The sequence below is a fragment of the Equus przewalskii genome, chromosome 26 (assembly GCF_037783145.1).
Source record: "Equus przewalskii isolate Varuska chromosome 26, EquPr2, whole genome shotgun sequence".
Classification (NCBI taxonomy): Eukaryota; Metazoa; Chordata; class Mammalia; order Perissodactyla; family Equidae; genus Equus; species Equus przewalskii.
The window spans coordinates 31,148,825-31,167,556 of NC_091856.1; the positions used below are offsets into that span (position 1 = coordinate 31,148,825).

General features: G+C 57.9%; 2 protein-coding genes across 7 annotated transcripts; both read right to left on the reverse strand.

Moving 5' to 3' along the window:
- Nucleotides 1-1,357: 1,357 nt before the first annotated feature.
- Nucleotides 1,358-10,353, reverse strand: PIP5KL1 (phosphatidylinositol-4-phosphate 5-kinase like 1). Of its 6 annotated transcripts, none has more exons than XM_070595528.1 (12): nucleotides 10,251-10,347; nucleotides 8,962-9,165; nucleotides 7,703-7,753; nucleotides 7,341-7,495; nucleotides 6,993-7,117; nucleotides 6,480-6,514; nucleotides 6,335-6,390; nucleotides 5,465-5,577; nucleotides 5,073-5,226; nucleotides 2,551-2,896; nucleotides 2,136-2,373; nucleotides 1,358-1,543 (listed from the first exon to the last, which is right to left on the reverse strand). In XM_070595528.1, exons 1-10 carry the CDS (start codon nucleotides 10,341-10,343, stop codon nucleotides 2,629-2,631), a joined length of 1,254 nt encoding a protein of 417 aa, XP_070451629.1. In that variant the 5' UTR covers nucleotides 10,344-10,347; the 3' UTR covers nucleotides 1,358-1,543; nucleotides 2,136-2,373; nucleotides 2,551-2,628. The 6 variants fall into 6 exon arrangements, with proteins under 6 accessions (XP_070451629.1, XP_070451628.1, XP_070451631.1 ...); XM_070595527.1 differs by having other exon boundaries at nucleotides 7,341-7,498; XM_070595530.1 differs by lacking the exon at nucleotides 7,703-7,753.
- A 3,234-nt stretch (nucleotides 10,354-13,587) lies between these two features.
- LOC103550843 (dolichol phosphate-mannose biosynthesis regulatory protein) lies at nucleotides 13,588-16,484 on the reverse strand. Its single transcript, XM_008519954.2, has 4 exons — nucleotides 16,386-16,484; nucleotides 15,994-16,083; nucleotides 15,113-15,215; nucleotides 13,588-14,302 (listed from the first exon to the last, which is right to left on the reverse strand). Exons 1-4 carry the CDS (start codon nucleotides 16,386-16,388, stop codon nucleotides 14,244-14,246), a joined length of 255 nt encoding a protein of 84 aa, XP_008518176.2. The 5' UTR covers nucleotides 16,389-16,484; the 3' UTR covers nucleotides 13,588-14,243.
- Nucleotides 16,485-18,732: the final 2,248 nt, after the last annotated feature.

Consider the following 18,732-nt stretch of genomic DNA (forward strand, 5'->3'; position numbering starts at 1 on the left):
GTCATGCAACTCAAATGTCACCTCCTCAGAAAGTCCCCCTCCAACCATCGTGTCCAACGCTGCACCCCCATCCCTCGAGTCCCACCTTGACTTATCTTTTTCATGGAACTTGCCACACTCTGAAGCACCCCATGTATTAAGTGGTTTTCTCATTTGTGGTCCACCTGCCCACTGGACTTTAAGCTCCATGTGGGCAGTCCGGCCAGTCATGTTCTCGGGGCTTTCCCAGTGCCTGCACAGCGCCTGGCACACCCTACGGGCTAGGTAACGTCTGTGGAATGAGCAAGTTAGGAGAGCCAGGAGTCCTGGGCCCTGTGAGATCTTGGATGAGTCACTTCCCTCTCCAGCCTCAGGCCTGACCTCAGCCTACTGCCAGAGACCCAGAGGGGTGGGGCTGAGCCGTCCCCTTCTGTGAGCGCAGGACTCTGGGGCTCTGGCAGCCTTGTCGGATCCAGACTCCAGGGAAACCGAGGCCCAAAGGTCCTGCCGAGCTTCCTCCCCCCACCCTCCTCCACCTACTACCCTTTACTCAGCCTCCCGGTTTATCTGACCTCACAGCCTGGCACACAGGAGGTGTTGGAATGAGCAAAGGAAGGGCGGGGTCAGCTCAGAGCGCCACCGAGGGCAGCCTGGCAGGGCCCATTGTCTGGGGCCCCCTGGAGGAGGCGGTAGCCTCACCCTCCTGTGGGCCCCCAGGCTTAACGCACTCCATGTCTCAGCTTCCTGCTGAGCCCAAACAAGAAATTCTCCATGGCTTGTGCCAGCTCAGAGAGGCTGAGCAACCACCCAAGGTCACCCAGACGACTGGGGGTGAGGTCAACAGTCTATTTTCTAGGAACCCACCCTCCAGCCCTGCAGCATAAGCTATCCCTTTCCTCTCCCTTCCCCATCAGCCATTTTTCGTTTTCTCAAAGGCTGATGGGGTGGCAGTGTTTGGTGTAGCTGAGCAGCTTTCCCGAGGTCCAGAGTCCTCCAGTCCTGGGGGTCAGCTCTTGGCCCAGAAAGCCCCCCACCACGCTGTTCCCACCCACTCTGAACTCCAGCCGCAGGGAAATGTTTCTTTCTCTCAAATGCCAGGCTCTCCCTCACCCCGGACCTTTGCTATGCCCTCGGCCTGGAACCCTCCCAGGGCTGCACTTGACTCTTCTGGTCTCAGCTTAGAGGACACAGCCATCCAGTAATTAGGCCGGGGCCCCTTCCCTGAGCTCCAGGGCCCCACGCTCCTTCACGAGGCTTTGTCACACCCGGTTGCTTTTGTAAAGACCCCTCCCCTCCGGACTGTGAGTTCTGTGAAGGTGGACTCTGCATCTTGCTCCACCCCCAGGTCCCCATCACCCAGCAGAGGGCCTGTCACATAGCAGGTGCTCAATGAATATTTAATGCGTTAATGAGGTCCGTTTTCATCCTTTCAATTTTACAGATTAGACCACTGAGGCACAGACAGGTTTAGCACCTTGCCCAGGTCACACAGCCAGGCCCCAGAGGAAAGGACGGCTTGGGCATGGTCGGATTGGACGGGGGTCAGAGGCCCGGCTGGAGTTTCCTGGAGGAGGGAGAAGGAAGGATCAGGGGCTGTGCAGCCACTTTGCTCTGCTCTGTTCCCAGTGATGTCTGTGTGGCCAGCACCCTTGGTCTGACCACCAACCCCTGCCGTTATTTCACAGATAAGAAAAGTGACTCCCAGGGGCTGGCCCCATGGCCGAGTGGTTAAGTTCGCGTGCTCCACTTCGGTGGCCCAGGGTTTCGCCGGTTGGGATCCTGGGCGCAAACATGGCACCACTCATCAGGCCACACTGAGGTGGTGTCCCACATGCCACAACTGGAAGGACCCACAACTAAAAATAGACAACTATATACTGGGGGCTTTGGGGAGAAAAAGGAAAAATAAAATCTTTAAAAATAAAAAAAGGAAAAGTGACTCCCAGAGGAGGGTAGAGCTTACTCAAGATCCATAGTGGACTCCAACATAGTGCCTCCTAGAGCTGCAGGCCCCCCCAACACCCCACCTTCTCCCACCTGCATCCCTAGAGGGACAGGAGCCAGGGGGCCACCCCAGACGGAGGCCAGTGGGCTCTGCTTGAGCCAGGGGCAAGGGGTTGGGAGACCTGGGTTCTCAGGCTGGCCTTGCCACTTACCCGTGCATAAGCCCCTTAAAGTCTCTGGGCCTCAGTTTCCCCATCTGGATGGCTCCAGGGGGCTGGGCTGGAGCCTTCAGTCTCCCTGCTTCCCCAGAGCATGGGGACAGGCTGCGGGAGCTCGTGGGCAAGAACACAGGCTCCTGAGTCCAAAAGGCATAGTCGAGTCCTGGTTCCAGCTTTCATTGCTGAATGATCTTGCTCAGTCCCTTCACCCCCTGAGCCTCCATTTCATGGTCTGTAAAAAGAAAATAATAGCATTTTTTGAGGATTAAATGAGCTAATGTGGGGGAGTCCCTGGCACAGTGCCAGGCACAGCAACACCGTCGAATGAGGCTGTGTCGCCTTCGTGTTAGTGAGCGGACACCGCCCTCTGGAGGCCAACGGGAGGAACAGCCGGCGAGGGGAGCCCAACCTGCTGCCCTGGCCAGGCTGGAACCGTCGTTCCGGGCGTGCGCCCATTGTCCAGATGGGGAGAGCGGCCCGGCGCCGGTCACTCGGTGTGCGCCTCCGCCCACTGGCAGAGGCGACGGGCGTAGCAAGCTGGGCTGACAGGGGAGAAGGTCCGGCCCAAGCAGCACAGCGTCCCGCATAGGTGCTCCAGCCGCTTGTGAAGCCCGTAGACCGTGACGAGGTCCACGAGGCCCAGGAAATAGCGTTGCTCCGGCCCATCCACGATGTGCAGGGCGTTGGGGGCGTCCGGCAGCAGCCGGCGGTTCTGGGCTCCAGACTCCTCCGGGCTCTGGATCCCTCGCACAGACCTGGGGACAGACAGGAGGGTGAGGCTACCGCCTCCTCCAGGGGGTCCCAGTCAGTGGACCCTGCCAGCGTGGCCAGGCTGCCCCTCGGCGGCGCTCTGCGCTCACCGTGCCCTTCCTTTGCTCATTCCCACACCGCCTGTGTGCCAGGCTGTGAGGTCAGATAAGCTGGGAGGCTGAGTAAAAGGTGGTTGATGCTCAGGAGCTGCACTAGCCGATATGCAGCCGCTAGCCACATGTGGCCATTGAGCACTTAAATGTTGCAAGTCCCAATTGAGATGCAGGGAAGTGTAAAATACATACTGAATGTCATTGTCCAAGACAGAATGAGACAAAGAATGTAAAATATCTCATAGATGTTTATATTGATTAGATGATGACATGATAAAATTTTGGATGTATTGAGTAAATAAAATATATTATGGAAATTATTTTACGGGCTGGCCCCGTGGCCGAGTGGTTAAGTTCGTGCACTCCGCTGCAGGCGGCCCAGTGTTTCCTTGGTTCGAATCCTGGGAGCGGACATGGCGCTGCTCATCAAACCACGCTGAGGCAGCATCCCACATGCCACAACTAGAAGGACCCACAACGAAGAATATACAGCTATGTACTGGGGGGCTTTGGGGAGAAAAAGGAAAAAAAAATCTTTTAAAAAAATTTAAAAGATTAAAAAAAAGAAATTATTTTACTTGTTTCTTTTTACTTTTTAAAATGCTACTAGAAAATGTAAAACTGCCCGTATGCCTCCCATTGCTTTTTTTTTTTTTTTTTTAGGACAATTAGCCCTGAGCTAACATGTGCCGCCAATCCTCCACTTTTGCTGAGCAAGTCTGGCCCTGAGCTAACATCCATGTCCATCTTCCTCTGTTTTATGTGGGACACTTGCCACAGCATGGCTTGACAATCGGTGCCATGTCCACACCCAGGATCCCAACCGGCGAACCCCTGGCCTTGGAAGCAGAACATGTAAACTCAACCACCGCACCACCAGGCTGGTCCTCCCATTGCATGTTTATTGGGTAGCGCTGGTCTAGAGCAGTGGGTCACACACTGGTATTTGGGTATTTCCCAAGCTTCAATTTGGGGTCATCCAATCGTGGAAGTTTCAGGGTGGCAGAACTGAAACCTTGTGAACAAACTCCAACTCTACTTTGCAGATGCTGTGTTTTTTTGCCTCAAAATGTATTCCAAATCAGAAGATGCCTTTGGCTGGGCCCCCAGTCCCAGCCAGAAGCAAGTGCAATTCCCTAACACTGTCCTCCTGGGGGTGGGAGGGAGGTGGGGGGTTGGAGGGTGGGGTGGCTAAAGGGGTTTATTCCTGTCTTGCCCAAGGAAGTAAGCCAATGAGAGACAAGCCCCTCCCAGGCACCAACCAATCAGAACCCAGTGGTGTGGGAGCCTGAGCAAGGCGCTGGTACTCTGTGGTGTCAGGGTTAACATGGATGAGGAAGAGGTGGGAGGGAGTGTGTTCTGAATGAGGGCTTGGAACTGGGTGAGGGCGGGGCTGGGACAGTGGCTATTGACCGGCCAGCATGGCAATATTTCAATAAGATAACCATTACATGCAAACTCGGTCTTACAGGCTGAATGACAGCCATGATCTAGGCGCCTGCCGGGGCAGAGGGTAAGGGAGAAGCTGACCTAGCTTGGATGGGCAGACTTGCGGGGTTCTCTGCCCCATGGCAGGCATTCCACCATCTGGTCAGGACGTGCCCAGCCCAGCCATGGGTTGTGTGGGGAGCCATTACCCTGGATTCTGCCCAAGCCACACCCATCCCAACATGATGATGGGCACAGTGGGGATGACCTCAGCATCCTAGGAGTGGAATGGCAGAGTTAAGGGGCAAGGGCTCTTTCTGAGGCAAAAATTAAATAGGTCTGAAACCTCCAATGGCTCCACATCCCCTTCTGGAAAATGAGCAGATTTTTCAAATTGTCATTGAAGCCCTTATCCAGCCGGATCTCACCTGTCTTTTCCCCTGAGCTGTGGTCCACCTGTGCCCGCTACCCCTGCCAGCCAGACTTCATTCAGCCCCCGACATACACATACACACACACACACACACACACACATACAAACACGCACTTTCCAGTCTCCCAGCCTTTGCCTGCACTGTCCCCCCACCTCACCATCTGTGTTTTCCATGCTCTCATCACCTCATTCCTGTCGGGGGCCCACCTGACTGTGCGGAAGATGAGGCTACTGCCCAGGCCCTTCTCATCCTCGTGGAGTTGCTGGAAGGCCACCAGGAGGCTGTAATCTGTCATGTTGAGCTCCCGGAGGAAGGCAGTGTCCAGTTCCATCTGGCGGAGGAACCAGCTCCGCTGGGGCCCTGCCGGAGCATCAGGAGGGCAGGTGCCATTACTGTCCCATTTCACAGATGAGGAAACTCAGCTGTAATGAGCCTTGGTCACCCAGCTAGTAAGTCCTGGGGGTAGGAATTGAACGCTGCTCTGCTTGACTCCAGAACCTAGGCTCTTAATGACTCAGGCACGGGGCAGTGCAGGGGACTCCCTTCTAACTTCACCCTGAATGGAGGAAGAGCAGGCAGTGACCGCCCCGTGGCTCACCTAGGTTGATAGTCTTGCCCTCAAAGTTGAGATCTTTCAGCACCTGGACGATGGGGCTGCCCTCCGGGGCCGGGTCCACCCAGCGGCTCACCTCGCAGCCCTTGATGTCATACCTAAGAGGCAGGGAGTGGAGGACGGCAGAATTCAGCTCTGCACAGACTTGAGACACACAGGGAGCCTCACAAGGTAATCCTAAGAAACAAGAGCTTCCACGGGGTGACTGTTCATATCCTCAGCACGGCCCCATTGCATTGCTGTCCCAGGTCAGTGATGAAGAAAAAGGCACGGAGAGTTCCTTTGACTCGCCCAAGATCACACAGTACGTAAACGGCAGAGTAGGGATTTGAACTCAGGCCCGGAAGTCGGCCCAGGCTTTCCCCCTGCCTGTGCCTGCGTCTAGGCCCAGTCATCCCTGGGGGTGTCCCAGACACAGGGGTCCAACCCTAGAGGGCAGCACCAGGACGGCTGGAAGGAAGGCCCTGGCCCTGGAGCACTAGTGGGGAGCTTGCCGGCAGAGTCAGGGCAATGTGCAGTCAGAGGCTGGGTTCGAATTCCTACTCCTCACACAGCAGCGTGTGGTCCTCCCCCGCCTCCGTTTCTCATCTAAAAAATGCGGATGATGATAAAACTATCCCTCAGAGTTGTTCTGGGAATAAAGAAGCTAATGAATGCAAATGGCTCAACACAGAGCCCAATGCATACTGAGCTCTCAGAGATGCTGGTCGGGGGTACCACGGTCTCCGACCCATCGGGGGATCTTGGGAACGTCCCTTCTCCTCCCCGGGCCTCGGTTTCGCCGGCCATCTAGGGAGCGTGGGGGCTTCAGGGGCACATTCCGGGTGGGGCCGGGGCCCTGCGAGGCCGACTCACCTCTCGGAGATGCGGCCGGCGGGAAAGAAGACGCTCTGCATGATGATGAAGTATTTCTGGGGATGGGGGTAGGGAGTGAGGGAGGCAGGATCTCACCCTCCAGCCGTCCCCTCCGGCCCGGCCCCCTCGCCTCCGCCTTACCCACCTTCTTTCCCTGGGCCACCCGGAGACTGTGCACTCCTGGAAGGCGAGAGGGTGCCAGGTGAGGGACCCCAAACTCGGCAACCCCGGGCCCATCCTACCCTAGTCCGGGCTCCAGGCCACGTCTCCTTCTCGAGACACGCCCCTCCAGGCTGCGCCCCCAGACCCCTTCCCCAGTTTGGGTGGTTGTCCCCCCTGCACTCGCCTACAGACTTAGTGCCAGGTATGCGGGTCCTGAGATAAGGCCCCGCCCACACACCCTCCAGACAGGACTGTCCAATGCCCTCCTCCCCAGATCTTGGCCCCGCCCCCCGGCCCCCGCTCTCCCCGCTACATCGCGGCCTAGGACCCGCCCCCCACTGCACGCTGCTCGCCGCCGGACTCGCCTCCTGGCCGCTCCCCGCCACCCGGCTTGGGCTGAGCGCCCGTCCTGGGAGTCGCCCCACTCCCTGGCCCCCTGCGCTCCTCGCTCCCTTCCTCCCACCGCCCCGCAGTCCCGGGTCCCGGCCGGCCGTACCCAGCAGCCGCGCGAGCAGAGAGTGCGGGTGCCGCTGCAGGTGCTGCACGTAGCGGGGCAGGTGGGCGAGCAGCACCTGCACCTCCCGGCGCCGCTGGGTCTTCAGGAAGAAGCGCTGGTCGTGGCTGGGGGCGGGAGGGAGAGGTCACCGACCAGGCCGGGCTGGAGCGGCCGCCCCACCGCCCCTCTCGCCTCCCGTCCTCCCCCTCCGTCTCACCTCCTCCATCTGACCTCTATCTGGCCCTGACCCTCCCTCACCCGGCGGTTCCGTTTCTCGCCCCAAGCGCCCCCCACCAGCCCGGAACACCACTCCCACCCCTTCCCCGCCCGCCCCTGCGGCCAGCTCACGACAGGAAGAAGCTGGCCTTGCTCTTGGAGGTGCTGAGGAACTGCAGGTAGGGGCCGCCGGGGCCCAGCGCAGCCTGGTAGTCCTCATCCGCCAGGCCTAGGGAACGCCGCAGCCGGGCGAAGGCCGGGCCAGCCAGGGTGCCCAGCTCGAAGCCCTGCTGGGGAGGAAGAGCCGCCCCAAGAGCGTCCACAGGGGCCCACGTGTGTGCACTTGGCCCTAGTGCCAGGGGGTCAGGGTAACCACACCCTTCCTGCAAGGCTCTGAGGCAAGCCATCGCTCCCACTGCCTGAGGGGGAAACTGAGGAAAGAGAGCTAAGACGGGTACACACCCCCTTCCATGCAGCAGTCGGGGGCTTCCTACCTCGTGAACCTGGGTCAGGACCTGGGAGAAATCCTCCTCAGTGGGCGGCCCCTACAGGGAGGGGCAGAGGGGCTCAGGGCAGGTCTCCACCCCCACTGCCAGCCCCAGCAGCTCCAAGCATCCTGCACTTGGCCTCGCCCCCTTCCCCCACTTGGACTCCTCCAGCAAACAGAGACCACTCTGGGTGGGCCTGGGTTGGGCCGATGGGTCGCAGGCCCTCCCAAAGCTGGAAAGAGGATGAGAATGAGTGTGGCAGATCCTGGGTGTGTCTCATCCACTGCTGGGTCCCAAGGACCGGGCTCTCAGTTCAAGCCCGGCACACGAGCTCAGACACATGTTGGCCAAGTGAAGCCGGATGCCATCCCAGTAACAGAGGATGGCCTTGAAGCCAGGGGATCTGCCTGACTCGGCCTGGGAGGAGCAGGATGAGAGAAAGCTTCCTGGAGGAGGTGACTTCTAAGCTGAAATCTGAAGGATAGTGGAGGGGAAGAGCAGGGTGCTCATCACAGTGGGAACAGCATTGGTGGCCACCAGGAAGGGAAGGAGGGCCCAAGTGGCTGAAGCAAGTAAGGGAGGGTTGGAGTGTGAACGAGGCTGGACACTTGGCCCTTGGGCTTGAACCAACAGGATCCTGAGGCCATGCTGAGTGTTGGGGAGCCCTGGAAGGTTCTCAGCAGGTGATGAGATTTAGAGGACTCTTACACTCTCCCTGGACCTCCAGGTCCCTGTGCCAGGACTGGCCTGTGGGATGTGGTCACACTGTGCACACGTGTGCACACACACAAACACACATGCTCACCCACCCATCCAGCTGCTGAGCTTGCAGCTGGGTGACCCTTTCTGCTGAGCCAGCCTGGCCCCAGCCTGAGCTCCAGGGAGGATGGGCCAGGCTGATGGAGTGGGGGTGGGGTCCCTTCTCAGCCATACACCTGGCAGAGCTGGGAGGGCCTCAGAGACCAAGGAGTACAATCCCTCCCACCCATTATACAGATGGGGACACTGAGGCCCAAGAGAGGCAGATGCCCATCTAGAGTCACACTGCAACTCTCTGGGTCAGGGGGCTCCTCACACGCCCACTGCACCCTGGACTTTCTGGCTTCCTGGCCCCAGCCCCTACCCCAGAATGTCCCTCCCTCCCTGCACCACGCCCCTACCTTCCTCCCCCTCTAGCCCTCTCCAGTCCCCAGCCCTGCAGTATTAGCGGGACAGGCCATCAGTCTGGTCTTGCTGTCAGTGCACGGGACAGGTTGGCCACTCACTGTGGGCGGGTGGTCCATGGAGACCTGCGTGGCAGCCCACAGCCCTGCCTGCATCATACACGTCATCTGGTGCAGCTCATGCCCCGGGTCAATCTCAAACAGGCCTAGGCGCAACCGCTTGTCCTGTAGATGCCAGAGGAGGCCACGGGAGCTGGAACCCGCAGCAGCTGCTCTGGATCCAGCCTCTGGGGAGGAGGCCAGGACCTGGTGGCAGGAGGCATGAGAGGCAATGAGCATCCCAGAGGGGAAAGACCAGGATTTGAGTCCCTCCTCCACAACTCATGAGCCCTCCTTTAATCTCTCTCTGCCTCAGTTTCCTCAGTTGTAAAATATGGATAATGCTAGTACCCTCCTCACTGGGTGTGGTGAGGAGCAGCCACACATGCCTGGCATGCAGTCAGCACCCAAAATAGAGTGATAGTTATTATCAGTAGGCAGAGCGTGGGTTCTGCAGCCAAACCCAGCCCAAGACTGACTGTCTCTCACCAGCTGTGTGACCTGAGATAAGTCACCTAACGTTTCTGCGCCCCATCTTCTCGCCTGTAAAATGAGAACTATAAGAACTCCTTCAGGGCAGGTATTAACTGTAGTTACTACTGAGTTTGAGCTCCATACACAGGAACCCTTGATAGTAGGAGCCCTGATGCCGGTGACTCGGTCATCTATTTCACTCGTCTACGTGGAGTTCCTCCAGGCCAGCGTGGAGGGTCAGATGAGGCTGAGCTCAGAGCAGCTCCCCATTAGTAGTGGGCGCCCACCACGTGCCAGCACCGGCTGAGAGCTTGAACTCCTTTTTTCTTTTTTTTTAAAGATTTTATTTTTTTCCTTTTTCTCCCCAAAGCCCCCCCGTCAGATAGTCGTATATTCTTCGTTGTGGGTCCTTCTAGTTGTGGCATGTAGGACGCTGCCTCAGCGTGGTTTGATGAGCAGTGCCATGTTCGCACCGAGGATTGCGAACCAATGAAACACTGGGCTGCCTGCAGCGGAGCGCGCAAACTTAACCTCTCGGCCACGGGGCCAGCCCCCAGCTCGAACTCCTATTAGCCCTATGAAGGAGGAGCTTTTATCATCATCTCCTTTTTCCCGCCCGAGGAGGAAACTGAGGAAGCTCTCAGAGGATGCCAGCCAGACTCCTCCCTTCCTACCTGTGGCCCCATGTGGGGCTTGGGGGACCTGGTCCCAGTGCAGGACCCCTCCTGGGTCTGGATGCCCAGCCGCACTGGGAAGGAAGGCCCGGCTCCTGTCCCCCTACCCTTCCCTCTCCTGTCTTCTCTCGAGTCTGCACCTACCTCGCGGGGCCCCGGGCTGGGCGCGGGCATCGCTCCTGCAACAGCTTCCCGGCCTCTGGCGGTGTCCCCAGCCGCCCGGCCGCCCCGCGGCATGAGCCAGGCCCCGCCCCTGCCTCTGGACCGACCAGTCGCGCGGTGTCTGTCACGGCTGCACCCAATCCGCGCCGGGGGCGCCGGCGATCGCTGACTGGGTCCCGCCCCCAGGCCTGTAGCATCCTTTGGATCGCGGTCCAGGGCGAGGCGGAGCAGCCGCGCTTTGAATAGGGTCCCCAGGGGTGTCGACTGGGGTCTTGGGTCTCGGGGCCGCTTGGGGAGGCGGGGAACTTAAATCAAGTCCCGCCCTCTCACTCTGGCGTGCGTTCCACTTTGGCGTGAAATTCCCATCGGCTGTTTCTTTTTAATTTTTTTTTAAAGATTGGCACCTGAGCTAACAACTGTTGCCAATCTTCTTTTTTTTTCCTGCTGTTTCTTTCTCCCCAAATCCCCCCAGCACATAGTTGTATATTTTAGTTGTGGGTCTTTCTAGCTGTGGCATGTGGTACGCCGTCTCAACATGGCCTGATGAACGGTGCCATGTCCGCGGCCAGGATCTGAACCCTGGGCTGCAGAAGTGGGCCGCACGAACTTAACCACTCGGCCACGGGCCAGCCCCATCCCATCGACTGTCTTTCTGGTGAGGAAAATAAGGTCCAGAGAGAGAAGTGACTAACTCCAAGTCACATAGAAAGTCAGGGGCATGCATCATTCGACACATGTTTTGAAACACTCAGCATGGGCCGGGAGCAGGGGCGTCTCCGGGACGTAGTGGTGAGTGAGAGGGAGGAACACGGCTGCCAGCGTGAGCTTTTATTATGATTTTATTTCTTTTTATTAAGATTATGATAGTTTACAACCTTGTGAAGTTTCAGTTCTATATTATCGTTAGTCGTGTTGTAGGTGGACCACCTCACCCTTTGTGCCCTCCCCCCACCCCCTTTCCCCTGGTAACCACCAATCAGTTCTCTTTGTCTAAATGTTAACTTCCAACTATGAGTGGAGTCATACAGAGTTTGTCTTTCTATATCTGGCTTATTTCCAGCGTGAGCTTTTAAAAGCATGAATCGCATGACGTCACCGTCATGCTTAAAACCTCCAGTGCCTTCTCGCGGCACTGGAACAAAATCCAACCCCCTCGACATGGCCCCCAAGCCCATCTTCCCACTCTCCAGCCCCATCTCAAACCACTTTCCTCACTGAGCCCACCCCTCCGCCACAGGGGCGCCCTGCTGCTCCTTAGCCACTAAACTCTTTCACACCTCGGGCTTTTGCAGGTGCTGTTCCCTCTGGTTGAAATCCTTTTCCCCAGGCTTTCATTTGCCTTATTCCATCTTATCGCCTCACCCGACTCTAAGCATCCCTCCCCTCATTCTTGATCACATCGTCTTGCTTTATTTTTGTCATCACTCTTAACAATGAGACTGTCTTGTTCAATTGTTTGTTTCTTCCATCTCTCCCCTAGAAAAGGAGTGCCAGGATAGGAACCACGCCAGGCTGGTTTCCTGACTCAGTGCCTGGCACAAACCAATGTTCTATAAGTATATGCTGAACTGATTTAGGATGTGCAAAGGGTTTTGGTGAGTTCCAGGAAAAGAAAGACCAGCGTGGCTGGAGAGAGAAGGAGACAGTGAGCGAGTGAGCATGCAGGTTCCTGTAGGCCATGGTCGAGAGAGGGTGGAAACCCGGAGGGGCATTTTATGTGTGTGAGAAAGATGCTCACGTGTTTTCAAAAGGCACTGGTTGTCGTGCATTGTCAGATTGGAGGGGGCCAGAGTGGGCAGGGGGAGGGCAGTGAGGAAGCTTTGCTAACTCAGGGCGGAGGATGGTGGCTTTGCGTCAGGAACGTGACTACTGGGGGGAGGGGCAGTGAGAAAACGGGAGAATTGACAGGATTCGGAATTTCGGGGATGGGGCTAGGAGAGGAAAGCCAGGGTCAGCGATGTGTGTCAGGCTGGGGTCAGGGACACAGGACGATGCCAGTCATGAGAGGGGGCAGGGCATGAGGGCCAGACTTGGGTGAAGTCTGAGAATTCAGCTCATGAAAGGATGCCATTACAGTACCCAATGGGGACATCAGGTGGGTGACTGGTGTATGTGCAATGCATCGGAGCACAGGAAAGGGCTGGGCTGGAGGTGAGCCTGGGTAGGGATGAAGTTACCTAGGAAGAGTATGAGGTGAGGCAGCCTGTGACCTGAGGGCCTACCTTCTCATGGCAGAACAGAGGAGCTGGAGTGGGAGAGACATGAAGGAGGAGAACGGGTCACCACAGACACCCAGAGAGCATGTGGGAAGGTGCATCCGGGGGAAGGTCACAGGCCAAATGTGGCAGAGGGGTCAAGGACACGTGCACCGGTGGTCTCAGTGGGTGCAGACTTCCTGGAGAGATGCTGAGCACAGCGGAGGTGAGAAGTGCAGGCAGCAGGTGTGGACGCCCTCCTTGGAAGTCCAGCTGTGAAGGGGACAGGGAGGGACTTGGGCAGAATTACTGGGCTGATGGACGGTCCTTTATGTGGGAGCCTGGAGCATACTGGGAGAAGCAGCGGCTGTTCCCATGAGAGGGGCATCATCAGTGACATGAGGCGCCTGCTATAGCAGGGGAAGGACAGGACCCAGAGCCCAGGTGGGCAGCTCTGCGGGGTCTGGAGGACACGGAGAGGGTGGGGCAGGCGAGGGCAGGGCAGGTGTACCTGCAGTTGGCCTCTGTTCTCTGACGGAGACCCCTCTGCTAACTGGAGGCAGAGTGACCATCAAGCTGTGGCGGATGGAGGTGTACACTGGGCACTGTGAATGGGAGACCTGGCTGCCCAGAAGGGCACAGTGGGATTGCTGGGGGCTGGGGCCTGTGCCAGATCAGTAAACCCGAACACAGTGGAACCAGCCCTGCGCTGGCTCAGTGAGCAGCCCTCACTGCTCAGAGCCACGCCAAAGTGGGCTGCTGGGGACAAGAGATGGACAAGAGGTTTGCACTTTGGGGGCTGGCCTTTAGGTGTGTAAAATACTAGTGCCTGCTGGCTGGGCTGGCACGGGGGAGGCAGGGGGGAGGCTAATGTGATGTCTGGCAGATCACCACGCCTCTACCCACTCCCCAGCCGTGAGCTGCACTGGGCCAGAACCATATCTGTCCTGGGCCCTGTTTTATCACGGGTCAAGCATAGGAATGATCCACGAGGCACCTCAGGCACCCTCACTCACTGCACGAACCAGGGTCTCCCAACCTGAGACCAATGCAGGGGCTGGCTCCCAGACCAGCTCCAGCCCCCGAGCGGCCCGGCTCCCCTGGTCAGGGATGACACAGACACGAACACACCATCAATGTTTATTGTTCAGGCCTCCCCAGTAGGCCAGCACTGGGGCTAGGGGGCTGGCCTCCATGAGGAGCAGTTGGTTTGGGGCCCGGTGTGGCCACCCTAATGCGCCCTGAGGCCTGGGGGTGGTCCTGGGGCCTGTCAGTCCTCCTCCTAGGCTCTCCAGGTCCGGAAGTCCTTGTGGGGTCTGGGGCTTGTTAGACCGGGAAAGCTGCCTTCGGGGAGGAGCAGGACATGTGGAGAGAGGTCAGCAGAACATGTGGGGATAGGTCACGTGCTGCCTCAGAACCTGCTAAGTCCAACATCAGCATGTGACAGGAGGGAAACTGAGGCAAGAGGGGAGAACCCAGAGGAAAAAGTGACAGGGAGTCTGAAGGCGGGGTGGTAAGGACTAGCATCTTTCAGGCCCTGAGCCGGAGTGGGTGAGAGGGAGACTTCCATGTACTCGTCCCTCCTGGCTTCTGGCAGTGTGAGCAGGGGCTCTGGTGAGTCGGGGTGAGTCCTGAACAGCTCCAGCACACAGGGCTGTGTGCAGGGCAGCCAGGCTTGAGGGGGCTGCAGTACCTGGACCGGTCCTGCGGGGCCCCACCTTTGGGCCCTGCCCTGGAGGGGAGGCAGAGAGGGGGCTGCAGCCTCATCCCCGCTGGGCCTTCACTGAGTCTTTTTGGTCACCTTCTGGTTCTTCAGCAGCACATAAATGATGAACACTCCTGGAATAAACAGACCAGAAAGGCCAGGTCAGATTCGGGCTCGAGGCTGCCGGGGAGGCTTGAGCAGGGCACAGCATGGTGGAATGACCCACACGGAGGGCCAAGCACCTACCCAACCACCCTCCAGGCCACCTGGTCATCTCCCTGGTCATTCCTCAAGCCACACATCCACCTACATTCATTCAACAAACACCAACTGAGTGCCTACCGCAGGCAATTTGCTGTATTTGGTGTTTCAGATTCTATGGGGAACAAGATCCACCCAACTACCCATCTACTCATCCACTACCTGTTCACCTCCCTACCTGCCCACCCAACACCCATCACCCCCCCACCCACCCCTCATCTAGTTATCGGATTGTTGACTCAGCCACATACTTTCTTGAGCCACTCAGTGCCAGGAACCTCAGGCCAGGCCTGTGCTGGGAGCTTAGGACATGGTAATGATGAAGCCACAGTCCCCGCCCCGGGGAAGCCCACCCACTAAACCACGGGAGACAGAGAAGTGCAGGAATCATGAGCCAGGGTGACAAGGGGGTGAGAGGTGATTGAGGTGTGAGCAGTGAGGATGGCAGTGGTAGAGGGAGCAGGAAGAAAGGAGACATCCCGTTTGAGTCCAGTGAGCCTGAGGCATGGGAGACTGATTTGCAGCCCTGAGGGGGAACAAGAACACCCCAGGGGGTGAGTTGGGGACAAGGAGCCTCAAGCAGATGTACAGCAAGTGCCAAAGTGTGGCAGCACATTCAGGGGTGGGAGAGGGTCACGGGGACCCCCAGACACTCTGCCCAGGGTGGGGGAGTGATGACTTACCCACAAACAGGAGCAGCAGGAGGCCGGCGGCCAGTGGGACGGCAACAGCATAGGCTCGGGGCAGGAAATACTTGTGGATGACATGCTGGCTGTCGATGAATGGCTGCCACCGAGGGCAGAGCTCTGATGAGCATCCTCGCCTTGCCAAGCCCCCCAGCCCAAACATCCCACCTCCTCCATCTCAGGGGCTGACCCCATTCAAAGCACGGGACAGTATTTGCTTTTCTTTAAGATGACGGCATTTTGGGTGCCCTGGTTTGCTTCCTTCCTTCATTTATTTAATAGTTGTTACTGAGCACTTGTCTGGTGCCCACCCTAAGTTGGTGCAGGGGACCTGGCAGTGAACAGAAGGCAAAAGACTTGCCCTAAGGCCCTTACAGCGTCGCAGGGGCAAAGGGTACCTGAGGAATCCTTGAGTGATTCCCAATCTGGGCTCCAAGGTTTTCTTTACTAATATTTTCTCCAAAGGATACCAAGTTCTGCAGGATTCTGCCTTCTGAGAACACTGCACTTCTTAAGCAGTAATCAACAAGTTTCCCCACAAGAAAAAAAGGCTACAGGCTCTCAACAAAATCCATTAGCACTCGTCATGCCCAGAAGCCAGCGGGATAACCAGAAGGACTGGAACTCCCATCAAAGGCAAAGCAAATCAGGAACAGGGCTTACAGTGTAGCGGTTAACGATGCCACCTTGGGCCCGACCCTCCTCCCTGAGCCTCAGCCTGATTTATAAAACGGGGACGCCACTAGCGTCTTCCCCATAGCGCTGGTCTGGAGCTTTCACGAGATATGCAGGCACTAGCACAGTTAAATGATGCCAGGAGTCGGCTTCAAGATCCAGGGTTGGGAGAAGCTGAGAGAGGGCGGGGCAAGCACACGTACCAAGAGAATCACCCAGGCGGTGTAGTAGGTGAAGATGACCAGGCTAACGGCGACGAGCCCGAGTCCCACCACCTGGTCTGTCCCCGTGGCCTGGAGAAAAGGGAGGGCTCAACTGACGAAGTGACTCTCCATCCAGGGGCACTAACAGAGGCGGGCGTCGCAGCCTGATTACGCTCTAAGCTTCCCGTTCACTCAACTGACGTGTCTGACGCGACTGACTAGGATCAGTTTCTCCGCTGGGAGAGAGAGTGCCGCCCCTCGGCGTTCTCATCCGTACGACGGACCGACGGGGGAACAATTCCGGTTCCGACTGCCTAAGCCCTGGCTCCTGAACAGACCCGGGACCCCACCCCTAAACGCCCCCGAACGCCAGCACTCGGCCCTAAGCTCACCATCTCACCCGCCCTCCAGCACCAGAGCGGCAAGCCACGTCCGGTTCTGGATCCGGGCCCTTCTGGCCTTGTGCCGCGGGGCACGCTGGGAGTCGTAGTCCTTAGGCCGGCCCAGGACTACGTTACCCAAACAGGTAGGCACCGCCTTCGCCTTTGCATGTCGGGAAATGTAGTCTCCCAATGGAATTGTGTTCCTAAATCTCCGGAGGGAAGGGGACGGAGTTGGGAACCCAGACTGATTGGCACTTGTGGTTTCAATCCTGTCTAACTCGCTCCAAAAAAACCCCACCGATCTTTAAATATTCCAGAGTCCGAAAGCCAGAGGGGGATGGAGGTGGGGGTCGGAAGTCCCATCTGAAAATTGAGGCTCAGAGAGGGACCAGGACTTGCAGGAGATCACAACTCGAGTCAGTGGCGAAGCCGAAACCCTGATCCGGGGGTCCTACTTCCTCGTCCCGATGCCCTAATTTGTCTGTTGAGGGGACAGTGGAGAGAACGTTCCTGGGGTGGAAGGAGGAGGGGTGCCCGAGCCCGCAGGGATGGGGAGGATTTCGATTGGCTGTGAGAGGCGCGCCCTCTTACCATCGCCTGGCTTCCCTGGCGACCCTTCCGGGTGTCCCCTCTTCACTGCACGGATGAGGCCGGAGTGACCCTCCCTCCCCTCACCGGCTGCCTCTGGGGTCCTGGGTGACGCGGCAGCCCAGGCAACAGCCTAGACAGTTCTTGGGACTGGCCGCTTGTTCAGGCCCCTCCCCAGGCTTGGAGGCCCTTTCCTCTGAGAGCAAAGGGAGCTTGGGCCTGATCTCCTTTCGCGTCTCCTCCAGCTCCGGCGTCTGGAACGGTCTTCCCACAGCTCGCGGGGCTGGCTGCTCCTCACCCATCAGGTCTCACTGGGATGCCACCCATCCCAGGGAAGCGACCTTCGCAGCTGGGCCAGGGTTCCCTCGTCAGTGCTCCACAGCCCCAAGCATGTCTCCCTAAGGACACTTGTCCCCGCATTTTCGTTACCTGATTTACTTGCTGTTCTGGCCCACCTGACTGAGCTCCCTGAGGATAGGGTCTGTGGTCACTGCTGTGTCCTCAGTGCCTAGAATGGGGCTTGGCACAAAGGAGCTTTCAATCACCCAACATGCTTTAAGATTCTGTGATGTTTCTCAATCCTGGAATGCTAGAGTATAGCGTCCAGGGACTCCAGGCCTCCTGAGGGATTGCGTGGAGGCTCGGCCTGCTGTCTCCTCTTGGTGGGGTGGGAGATTTAGCAAGTTAAATACAGGACGCGCAGTTAAATTGGTATTTCAGATAAACAACGAATACTTATATTAAAAACCTGAAATTCCCATTTAACTGGTCGTCCTATATTTTTTCTAGCAACCTGGCCTCTCGCTGGCCCTGTGACCTTTACTTGAGCTGTTTTTCTCCTCGATCAAGTGGGGTTAACAACAGCGCTTCCCGCCGCGTGAGAGAGTGGAGGGGCAGCTCGTGGGACAGTCAGGATTCGAACCCTGGGCACTCTCACGGCACAGCCGGGGCTCTGACCACTTACTGTCACCTCCCAAATGCCCTGAGGAGTCCTCCAAATGGAAGCCGAGCCAGTGCAGGGCCCCTGCGGATGCTGAAATGGGTCCCATTTGAAGGCTCAGACCAGGTCCCTCAGGGATTTCAAACTCAGGGGCCAGAAAGGGTTGAAGGGGCAGATATGGGGCAGTAGGGAGGGGCGGGCCTGTGGTGAGGTAAGAGCAAACTTCCTGTCTCAGGGTTTTTTCCACAAAAGGCTGCCTGGGCCAGAAAGTTCATCTTCCCACCCCCATCACCCCCACCTCCCTCCAGAGGGCCCTGGCCTGGGGACTAGCCTGGGCTCCTGCTCTGGCCCCATTTCAACTGTATTGGGTATCCACTCCTGGCTCAGAGATGTGCCAAGGCTACTGTCCTGCAGGAGCAAAGCCAAGACCCCAGGGCTGCTGCTTCCCTCCATGCCTCTCCCCATCCTGTTGGGGGTGGGGACGGGGAGCTGCCCACATGGCCCTGCCCCCAGGGACCCCTCTGAGCATAAGCCTTCCTTGTCTCCCCCACCCCAGCTGGGCACACCTCACAGGTAGTGGTCCAAGGTCAGTCTCTCTCACGGGCCCTCGTTCACACAAGGCAAGGCACACGGTGGGTCCCCAACACCAGAGCCTCTTGGCGCTCCCCCCGCCAAGTCCTCACCCTTCAAGTCTCTCTCCTCATAGACCCAACCCCAGGGGACCGTGGTGAGGAGTCCCCTGTGGATTCATCCATCACCCACAATGGCTGGTGAGGTGACGAGTCCTTCCCCAGAGAGGCAACCCCTCCTTGCTAGAGCCACGTGGAG